Source organism: Protomyctophum parallelum (genome assembly GCF_964188405.1).
Source record: "Protomyctophum parallelum genome assembly, chromosome: 17".
Lineage (NCBI taxonomy): Eukaryota > Metazoa > Chordata > Actinopteri > Myctophiformes > Myctophidae > Protomyctophum > Protomyctophum parallelum.
This window is the reverse complement of record NC_139719.1, coordinates 21,530,707-21,542,332: the sequence shown is the minus strand read 5'-3', so window position 1 is coordinate 21,542,332 and position 11,626 is coordinate 21,530,707. Positions and strand designations below refer to the sequence as shown.

At 40.6% G+C, this 11,626-nt stretch overlaps 1 protein-coding gene across 1 annotated transcript; it reads right to left on the bottom strand.

Annotated features, from left to right (window-relative positions):
• Window positions 1–243: 243 nt before the first annotated feature.
• On the bottom strand, window positions 244–7,563 carry LOC310874647 (C-Jun-amino-terminal kinase-interacting protein 4-like; the record flags this gene model as incomplete). The annotated part of the gene is made up of 3 exons (XM_083787508.1): window positions 244–275; window positions 6,007–6,141; window positions 7,315–7,563. 2 exons carry the CDS (start codon window positions 7,561–7,563, stop codon window positions 6,028–6,030), a joined length of 363 nt encoding a protein of 120 aa, XP_083643634.1. The 3' UTR covers window positions 244–275; window positions 6,007–6,027.
• Window positions 7,564–11,626: the final 4,063 nt, after the last annotated feature.

Genomic DNA, 11,626 nt, shown 5'->3' with positions numbered 1-11,626 from the left:
ACAGTGCACAAGCGACCCTCCAGTGTCCATGGGTACACAGGGCAGTTTCCAGAGCTGCTGACTCTTTTCCCCTCACCTCCCCGACGTCCTCGCTCACTTGCTCACTCGTCTTCGTCCTTCTCGTCGTCGGGGAGAGGGAGGTGCAGGGGCGGCTATGTCGGTACCCGTCCAGCCACTTCTCCATCTGAGTGACCAGGGGGTGGTTGCGGCGGCGCGAGCTCTTGTGCATGGCGGCCAGCATGCCTCCGTCCGTCACGCAGCAGTCCAGCCATTCCCTGAAATATTAGAACACAGCACAAAAAAACAACAACTTTAATTTAAGATTCTCAAAACAGTACTTTTAGGTTCTGGACTACGTATACAAAGTGAACACCAACCTAAAAGAATGGCTGACCTTAAAATACAACTGAGCATACTTAGTTTAACACCTTGATGGTAGAATCCTCTGCCCACAGGATCTCCTCACTGGTCAGCAAAAACACCTTGAAGACCTTAACAGGAGCCCTCGTACAAGGTTTCTTTGACTATGCATCCACCTCTTGGTACCACAGCACCTCAAAGGCCCTTAAAACAAGGCTCCAGACCTCCCAAAACAAACTGGTCAGGCTCCTACTTGGCCTCACCCCCCGAACCCACCTCACCCCTGCCCACTTTGACAGGCTGGGATGGCTTAGGGTCGTCGACAGAGTACAGCATCTTGCAATGGGTCTGGTCCACAAGATTCGATACACCACCAAGATACCCATGTACCTGTCTAAATACTTCCTTAATGTAAACGAAGTCCACACCCACAACACCAGAGGGAGTGCAACAAACCATGTACAACCCAGATTCGGCACAAACAAGGGACTAAATTCTTTTCGCTCCTATGCCACCAAAATGTGGAACGCCCTACCAACAGTCATTAAGACATGTGAATCCCTTGACTCCTTCAAAACCGCTCTCAAAGGGCACCTACGGATGGCTGCAATTCGAAACTGGCCTCTGTAAAATCTGAATCCCCCCAACCCCCCCCACCCCATTTTCCCTCACTGTATATTGTATCTTTTCCCTTTTTTGCTTCCCATATGATGAATTTAGCTACATAGAAATGTCTATTTGTATGTCTCTAAATGTTTGTATGTCTTTAAATGTTTTGATGAATTGAACAATGTGGACCCTGTTGTAAACAAGTGTAATGCTTAATTGGGTCGTCCACTCACAGTTGACAGTCTTTGTATTGAGTTTGTGCTTAAAATGTACTGTAAATTCTACAAACTGTTAATAAATATTTCAATCAATCAATCAAAAACCCTCCCAGCCCCTCCTTTCTCTCTAAATATACCATAAGATGCTACTGAGCTTGATTCAAGTGACCTTTCTTTGTGCATGTCTACAAAGTCTACAAGTCTACAAACTTGAAAATACGCTACTTTTGTCAAGCAATGTACTGTAGCACTCTTTACTCGACATTGGTTGTTTTATAGACATTAGAGTAGGATGTTCTGCATGACATGTAGAACCTGCAATGAGATTTCAGATCTGTTCTAGAGCAAATATGGAAATGGTCTGTGTGCGTGCGTGTATGTGCCGTGTGATAGTTGGTATTATTAACAATAAAGTTGAACCTTGGGACTCAAACAAGACAGGGTACTATAGACACTAGACAACGTTGTTTTTGTTCATGTGGTGTTGGTCACATTTCGAGTAAACAATCATACGGATTCTGATAAATAGCCAACTTAAAGAGTTGAAAAACAGCAGCAGGGAAAGTTAAGAACATTAGAGTGAAGCATCGCATTGCATTGTGAGCTTGTAGATTTTCATACTTGATACATTTTGAAAATGTGCCCAGAATGCCAGGATTAGTGTGTCCATGAGCTTGGTATATTATATTCTAACATGTATAATGATCCAGTCAGGATCCTAGTGGGCCTCGCTCTTGCAGTTTATCCAAAAGATTAGCGCTGCTGACTGTGATATGAGAGACCCGAGTTCAAAATACACATCTGTGGGTGGATTTGAACCAGGGACAATTATTTTAAATCACTGCCATATCTTCCGCACCACACAGACACGTGGAAAATATATGTGACAATTATAAGTACTTATAGCCTCAGAATTGAGATGCAGAGTTAAAATGGCACAAAAAGTTTATTTGAGCTATGAACTCAGTCTCCAGTCCTGTATCTTACCACTGTGACAACAATTCTCTTGCACTCTTCAGTGAAACAATAGAGCCAGGTACAAATTGGGGGAAAAAAACCCTGCACATTTTATCTGTGCATTTGTGACAACTAATCACATTTAGATACAGAGTGAAAATGTTCCAGGGACCTTCTGCTTATAAAACACTGCCATTATTTCCTGGACCACACAGGAATAAGTATTCAGGTGTGTATATCGATAGTATTATCACTGTACATGTACAGTATATGCTTTGACAATTTCTTCAATGAATCAATAAAGGTTATCCTATCTTATATTTTGCCAAGATTCAAGGTTTTTATTTATTACGTTTTTATTTATGCCATGAACACCTGCTGTTATTTCCTGTTTCACTCAATGCAAAGTATCTCTTGCTTCAGTGCAACCATCACTGCCATCTTCCTGCTTTAATCAGAACAAAGCAACTCAAGCGTATGCTGATATTTCCTAGTTGATTCAGTATAACCATATTCGGCAATAGCTTTTACCGTACTTTAACCAATAAGATAGACATGACAGATCATTTCCCTACACCTCTCATGATAAAAGCAGTGAAAACAACTGAGCCATGGATGGGGGTTCCAATTTTTGCCCAAAAACAGTTGCATAGACATGCACGTGTGACTTTCCATTACACCTTTTGGGGAGCTTAAATATTTTTAATACAAGGAAGTAGTTTGTAAACTCTGCTCTGCTTTATCACTACTGAATAAAGGCTTGTAATTATACTGTACTTAGTACCTTAATTGGCTTGCCCCAAGGTTTGGATAGCCTACAGATTCCTCTTTAACTTTCCACCTGGTCCATCCACACAAAGCCACAGTAAGTCCATGGGTGAGTAGCCTAATTGAAGATTCTCAGATGATTAAAAGGGTGTCTATGCAGAAAAAGGAGCTCAGGCCAAGGCCAGAGGTTTAACAGTAACAATGGAAGGGACATAGGTCAGCTAACCATGGCGGCAACCGAAGACCCAAAGACAAGTGTTCCCACGATTACAGGGCTGCAAAAGAACAAACAGTGTTTACCAAAACATCAGGGCACCAACCAGAACACCAGAACAAAAGGGGGAATAACTGCACATAGCCTATCAGTAGCAGCAGAGACACTAATCAGTTCCAGCAATCAAACTTTATAAATATGTTCAAAGTAAGGGAATAAGAGCACATAGCCTATCAGTAGCAGCTAGGGATGCACCGAAAGGGAAATTCTTGGCCGAAACCGAATATAGGAAACAGTTTGCCGAAAACAAAATACGATTATTATTATATATCTTTTTTCCTACGATTGCTGTCATGGCCGTAACTTAAAGTTACCCGATTTATGGCAAAATAAATAGTTATGGCAAAACTTAACTTAAATAATAATCCCTGGGCTTCCAAGAGCAACTCTCTCAACTTCAATTATCTTGACATGTTCATTTAATTCAGTAAGTGTATGGTTATTCAATTTGCAGTAAGGGCATGAATGCATACATACATACAAATAAAAATAATGATACATGAAAACACAGTCAGTCTTAATTCATTTAAATTATTATCGTATTATTTGTTTCTCTTTTAGCATTATTCTTGCCCATGTCCTTGTTTTGTTTAGTTGTGTCAGTTTTCTTTTTGTGACCTAGGTGTGGGGTGGGGAAGTAATATGTTGAGTACAGAACAAATGTTCTTTTCTAGTATGTTATACATGGAAAACATAAATATATGTGTTGCTATACATAGCATCATGAGTTCAAATGAGTTGCAGTTCAATCAGTTTAAGCACTTTAACCCATTCTGGGTGGGAACCCCTTGGTGTTTTAAGCGTTGTGTTATACTCTAACTATGAAAAATAGCAGATCTACTATGAGCTTGTAGGTCTGCTTTTAGAAAATTTGTGAAAATGCGGCACAAATCTTTGAATATCTTGAGATTAATTATTTGAGCACCACTGATATAGAAACAAAGTTTTTCAGAAAACTGTCAGGATTTAGAAAGCATTTGTATAATCGTTCTCAGGTCTAAAAGGGTTAATTATACATTGGATATTTGAAATGACTACAGTAGATCTACAAGCCCACAATATGCGTTGCGGGTTTGTGAGCCTCAACTGTGACAAATTCAGAATGAACTGTATGAGGGGTATGAGTTACAGACCTGTAAAGTAAGGCTATTTGTGTGTTTCTGGTAATATAATTCTCCACTCATTTGTATGTCCATGGCAAAAATTTAATTTTGACAAAAGATGTCCACCAGCATGGGTATGGCGATGACCATGTGTACTGTGAGGTGAGCACACACACATCCCATGACAGTGAAACAAGTGGATGCTCTCTCCTCTGCTTCCACACTTTGTCCTGGTGCCAGATGGCCCGCGAATTGGAACACCGCACACGGCTCCTGACTCAGACAACCGCCGTGGGCCAAGTGCAGCACCCCGAAGAAGATACATACAAGAAGAATACATTTTATATTATTTAACCCATTTAGGCGCCACCTGACGTCGAAATAAATACAAAGTCTTCTGAAAGAATATTATATTCAAAGATTTGTGCCGCATTTTTATGATTTTTCAAGAATAGCAGACCTACAAGCTTGTAGATGTGCTATTTTTCAATAGCTAAAGTATAACATAATGCTTAGTTAAAACACCAAAAGGGGTTCCTGTCCAGAATGGGTTAAACTGTATTATATTCACAAGTTTGCAGTGGTAGTACAAGTATTATTTTTACTTGAATAAAAGTATCAATACTACACTGTAGAAATACTACTATAGGTTTTAAAGTAGTCACATTTGTCTGGGACCAGGGGCCTGTTTCACCAAACTTGGATTGACAGATATCCTGGCTTAATATGATGTTTTTCCCACCCACACTTATCCAATTATGTGTTCATGTTGCCTCATTTTTATTAGTCTGCATTAAAACATCATACAGGTAGGCTAAGGCTACACATTGCCATTAAAGGACAACATAAAGACCTATATACAAAATGAAATAACAAAAATATATAGGCTGCACAACCTCATCATGACAGCTTGTAGATCAGCTACTTTAGGGGAATGTCCCCCCAGAATAGGCTTTCTGGGGTGCAAGTGGTTTTGTAAAAGTTAAAACATTACTAAATGTTACACAACATATTACCATTGTAAAATTTCACACACCAATTACCGGTAAATGGCTAAGAAGTGCATCGCCCCAAATCAGGTTCGAACCCATGACCCACGGTTCACCAGTCTGGGAAACAACCCCCTTCTCCAAAGGTATAAACTGACTAATGTACTGTACATATATTGATTATTACCGTATGTATTTCATATTACTACATTATATCCTTACTATATATTGTATGCGCTGTATTGCTCTTACTGTTTGGCCACCAAAATAAATGTGTTGTACCTTTTCGTCCATTGTCAAAACTAAAATCCATCCATCCACTCAACTACATTCTGAACATCCTGTGTGCGCTTCTTGCCTGGAGGTCCATCATGCATTATTTCTACTGCAAAATAAGACTCCAGACGTCTCCAGGAAGGTTTGCCTCAGCTACCGTATCACAATAACATATTACATTTTGAGAGTAAAACCGTTAAATTATATTTTAGATGTAAGAGCGATGCAATGAGAGAGATTGCCATTACATCTGCCCGAGCCATAGTCATAATCATACCATGCCAAATATACAGTGCCAAAAACACAGCGAGACTAATGTGCCACTTGGAGGCATTAAAGCGCTAGTCAGGAATATTGTCCCTTAATATTACTGGAGAAGGACATTTCTACCAAAGGGAAACCGATACTCTAAGTGTCATTACATGAGACGTCTGTCTTTGAATCATCATCACCTTCAGTTTACGTTGGTTCAGCTACAGCAGCTCTGCCCAGCCTCTGTCTGTACACACTGGATGTGCTACCGTTTGTCCTCCTGAAGTGCTGCTCTGCATGGTCACACAGCATGTTATCCAGACACTCCACTTAACCTAAAGGAAACACAAGAGAATCACAATGTTCATTCAGAAAAAAGAAATAGTCCCTCTAGTGCTGTAACTTCAGACTCATGGTATGACTATGAACCAATCATAATGTTCTTCCCCCAGTCATTTATCCAGACGTTTTTTCAACGTACTCCTTCTGTTTAAGTGTGAGTGGATCTAGGCTAGGGAACGCCTTTTGTGCAACCGTTATGACATAGTCTCACCTTTAACATTTATTTTAGTCACATACAATTAGAGACACCTATTGTAAGCTTTTATTACCTCCTGTGATGACAGTAGTCAGCCCCGAGCTACTGCTTCACCTCAGACAACATGACATCACCAACTCAAAAGTGAATCAAACACTACCACTTAGCCACGTTTTACTTCAGCTAATACTATTCAAAAACAGCAGATCTACAAGTTCACAAAGCTTCGCATCTCGAAGAGTTATTTTTTAATTTATTTTTTACATTTTTTGGATGCCAGGCAAAATAAACCGTTATTACAGTAACTGCATACACCCATTTGCTGGCTTAAGCATTGATTTACCACCAAGGACAGTGATGCTCTCTTTCTCTCTGACTCATGTCTGTCTGTCTCTTGGAAATCCCAGAAATTCTAGACTGGTCACTTTAAACAGTGTGCTTCAAAATGTGTCTTAAATTCTAATGCGAGATGTTTAGATGTGCATAAATTATTTCATGTTCTGTCTGCCTTCAACAGCTCAGTCTTCTAAATGGTCCATCCTTGTCCTTGTCCTGTCAGTCAGTCACCACCACCACATATGGTACTCCTTTCTAGGGGTTCCAGCACAGGGAGGGTGCCCCCACCTCCATATTGATTGATTAGGAAGAAAATGGACCAGTCTGTAACTCTCAGAGTTAAATCAACACTATTTTACTATGGAGAGTAGTCTCAGATATTTAATAAAAAGCAGAGGTCCTGACCTATGAAATGGGTGGCATGACCCTAACCCACATTCAATACAAGAAGCATAATTAAATAATGTGTTACTTCTTGACAGTGTGTTGTTGGAGCACAAATCTGTGCTCTCCAACACAAGTCGTGTGGCCTTGTTGTAGCAAAGCGGATGATCTGGTCATCGTCTCCGTGAAGTGCACCAACAACAACAACACTTTTATGTGAACAAAAACAAACCGCAGAACGAACACCCACCTCCTCTGCATGTTTCCTCAGCGCCTTCTCTCGCTCGTACTGGGTGACAAGTTGCTCGTTGTCCTCCTTCAGGAGCTCCAGCTCCACTTCGTGCTCCTGGTTGACGGCGAACACCGAGTCCAAGTTCTCCAGCACGGCGACCACAAGTGGCATAAGTTCCTTCACCACGTCCTCGTCGTATTGGCCGATCAGCCTCTCGAACTCCCGGTATATGGAGCTGGCCAGGCCGGACACCCGCTCGGACATCATCGCCGCGGACCCGAGTCGTCCTGAGATGAGATGAGATATACTTTATTAATCCCTGAGGGGAAATTGAAGTGTTACAATTACAATAGCATAAAGTGCATAGAAACTAAAAAAAGCTAAAAATTACTGGACAGACAGAAAAACACAGAACAGACACAAATGACATAATCACACAAGACCAGGACAACCAAGGACCATATGTCCTGGTACAGGACGACGTCGTCTAGCTCCATTCTTCTTTGCTCTTCTTCCAAGTTCTTTCTTTCGTTCTTACTTATATCTTCCCCCAGCTAACCAGCTAGCCGCTGCAAAGCTCCAGTCCTTGTTTCTATCCACCAACCACAACTATATACTCTTTCTAAAACATGGTTCTATAAAGCGTACCCGTCCAGCCGCTGGAGTTGTTGTTAAAACAACTGTGTTTAGTTCCCAGACGGGAGACGGCTGAGTTTTTAATGTCTCTCGCTGCTTTGGTCGTTCGTTGTAAAGTGTGTGTGTCGCTCCGCTTGGTCTTGGAATACAGTTTGTCCTCCTTTCCTTTCTGTCTGGTCTCTCTCTCTCACACACACACTTCCAACAGATGAGCTCCTGTGTTGTTGACGGGTCACCGTGACGTCATCACGGACTAAGGAGAGCGGGGAGGGACACGGATCAGATGGAGCTAAATCATTCCCCCTGTGATGTGCTGTAACACCGTCCAGTGCCATAAGATGATGTGGGACCCTTAAAATATCACACTTGTGTGAAGTGAGTGGCGCTCTTATCGTCGTACATCATCTCATTCTGGCCCATGGCCATGTACCTGTCTAAATACTTCCTAAATGTCAACGAAGTCCACAGTCCACACCCACAACACCAGAGGGAGTTCAACAAATTTAACTGAACAACTTCTTGATAAATTGAAAATGGTGGGCCCTATTGTAAACAAGTGTAATGCTATAGTGTCGTCCACTCACAGTTAACTTGAGTTGTACTTGAAATGTACGTACTGTAATTCTGCAAACTGTTAATCAATCAATCAAAAACCATGTGCAACCCAGATTCGGCACAAAATTAATTTCGCTCCTATGCCACCAAAATGTGGAATGTGGAAGTTGAGCATAGCACCCCTCAAATTATAATAATTTGGTGCCGGTAACAAACAAAAAGCATTCTCATTAGGTTCCACTGTAAATACAGAAGAATCATTATGCACTGTGCTAAAGCGATCCTTGGTTTATAAATCTATCTGTGCCAGTTTTTGAACACGATTTTTAGTGGAAAGATTTTTTTTTTTACTGCTGGCAGTCATGGCTGCCAACCCAGCCTGATGTGTGGGAGTTCCGACTTCTTCAGACCGTACAAAATAACTGCTACCTTGCATAATGTCTTCAAACAAGGACTGAAGTCTACAATGTACAGCCCTCCATTGTAAGCAAAGGCTGAACGACCAGCGTGTCCTCTTGGAAGAAGCCGTTGGTCGTTTGACACTGAAGTAGTGTTGTTGAAGTAGTCTTGTGCATGTGCAAAGACCCCAAATACAAAAATCTTTGTTCCAAGCAGCAGTGAGGGGCACTATTATCACACATCACACATTCTGTGCTCAGCCAATCAAATCATCACTATGGGGTACACACCCAAGTGGAATAGTAAGAGTGGCAACACACTTTGATCTCGCCGCAAAGCGGGTGCCTATGGGCTATAGTTCCAAACATTGGAACTATCCCATTGAGATAGAATGAGCATTTCTGGGGTACACACAAAGCTGGGCATAGGACACTAGTACCGGTACTAGGGGAGAGCCGCCAAGGTTGTAACGCTTCACGGTTGTAACATGGACGTTATCTCTTGATTGGTCAACGCCACCATGACGCCATCGCGTCAGTATGTGTACAGCAACGTACTCTACGTGCCCAGGAAGTTTGAAGTGTTTACCTTCATCCCACGGGGAGCTATTGGCGAAAAACAGATTTTTCTCAAAAAGCAAAAATTTTACACCTGGAGTATATGTGTGCTACAAATTTTTTCTTTGATGTTGGTGAATAAAAATCCACATGGATGTCTTCATGCTTATGTTCTTCATTAGTTTGCATCGTGTTTAGACGGAATGCACGTTCATTCTGGTCTGTAAGCAACGGCAAAGAACAACTTGCAAAAGTGGATCAATTGTAACACACGCCGGCTCCATTCAATACCATTATAGGTCATATTTACACAGTTGACATATTGGCCAATATTATATGTTCTAAAATTGTATTGTATTATATTGTGTATTCTAAAATTATTGTAGGGTTGTATAACATTGTACAACTCAATAAATCAAACGTTTGTTTAATCAATGTATTTCTGACCAAACAAAAAAAAGAAGCCCAAACTGGTACACCCGATACTATTTAATATTTCCCTTATTTTTGATACATTTTCTTATCACATCTATGGTATGAAAACAATGCTAAGGAGTTGCTTCAATGAAATATAATTGCTTTAAGCTGAAAACGATATGTTTAATGATGTTTTTTAGCGTTGTTAAATTTATCATGCATGCCGTTACAATTAATCCGACATGCGCAGCAATTGTAACACTGGAACAGCGTCCACGTTCGGTTTAATAACTCCCGACCTGTTTTATTTAAAAAATAACTTGAAGTGGTTTATGGTAGCAGACATGTGTAGGTCCGTTGCCTGAAAATATTACATGTGTAGATAAACGGATCTCTGAGTAAAAACATGAAACGTGCAAAGTGTTACATCCTTGGCGGCTCTCCCCTACTAAAACAAAAATTGTAAAATGAGGTAATGAGGCAAAATTTGCTTGAAAACAAACAGAATCAACTGATTCCTTTGCAAGTTTCATGAAAGCTTGAGAAAATCATCTTCATTGTCACATCAGTTTTACAAGTAAAAACGTGGGTGAAATTCGTTTTTATGCATAGTTCCCATTGTGTTATTTTTCCAAGAAAACAGAAAGGGAAGGAGGAGGGGGGTGGTTAGGAGATCAAGACAGGAATGAAAATGTATAAGCTTGTTCCACAAATGGCACAACCGTAGGGTCTCTCTTAGCTTATTTACAGGCTGTATAGTCGTACAACCAAGGGGTCTCTTATTCTACAGAGAAAATTACACATAATACCCGAGATAATACATGGTGCGTGAGCATAGCAGCCGCTGTGTACTGTGCTAGATACTGTAGTGTAAAACCTTGTTCAAGGTCCATCTCAATGAATTAGAATATTATGTAAAAGTTTATTTTTTCCCCCTAATATAATTCAAAAAGTGAAACTTTCATATATTCTCCATTCATTGTGCATAAAGTGAAGTATGTAAAACCTTTTTTTGTTTTAATCTTAATGATTATGCCGTACAAGACCACTAAAAATATATACGTTTTATAAACGAGAAATGTCGACCATCTGAAAAGTATATTAATGTATGCAGTCAACACTTGGCCTGGTCTACTTTTGAACAAATTATTTCATCAATGTGGCGTGGCATGGAGGTTATCAGCCTTTGTCACTGTTGACTTATGGAAGCCCAGGTTTGCTTTGATAACAGCCGTACATTTGTATTGTCGAGTCTCATGTCTCACAATACAACATAGATTCTCTGTGGGGTTCAGGTCAGGCCAGTTGGCTGGTCAGTTAAGCACAGTAATACCATGGTCAGTACACCAGTTACTAGTAGTTTTGGCACAATAACCACCACAATACAATACAGCACGCTGGCTGGGCCAGGCTAACGGAACACTAACAGGAACACTAACAGTGGTTATTTCTGATGTAGCCATTCCTTGACTACCTTGATGTCCATGGAGCTGATTTCGTCAATGTTTGCAGTAATGGTGAAGCGGAGGTGTTCATTGCAGCTGTTGAGGTATTCATGTAACATGTGTAGGTCTTGCCGAGTGCCTGAGAAGAATATACAAAAATAATCTATAAATCCTTTATAGAATTTGACATGCTTATGGAATGGATTTTCTTGGCACAATACTCAATTCAATTCTCCCCATATGTACCCATATTATACAGGTAGTGGTATACATTAGATAACTGTGGGGCAATGGTACTACCCATCGCACTGCCCACCCTTT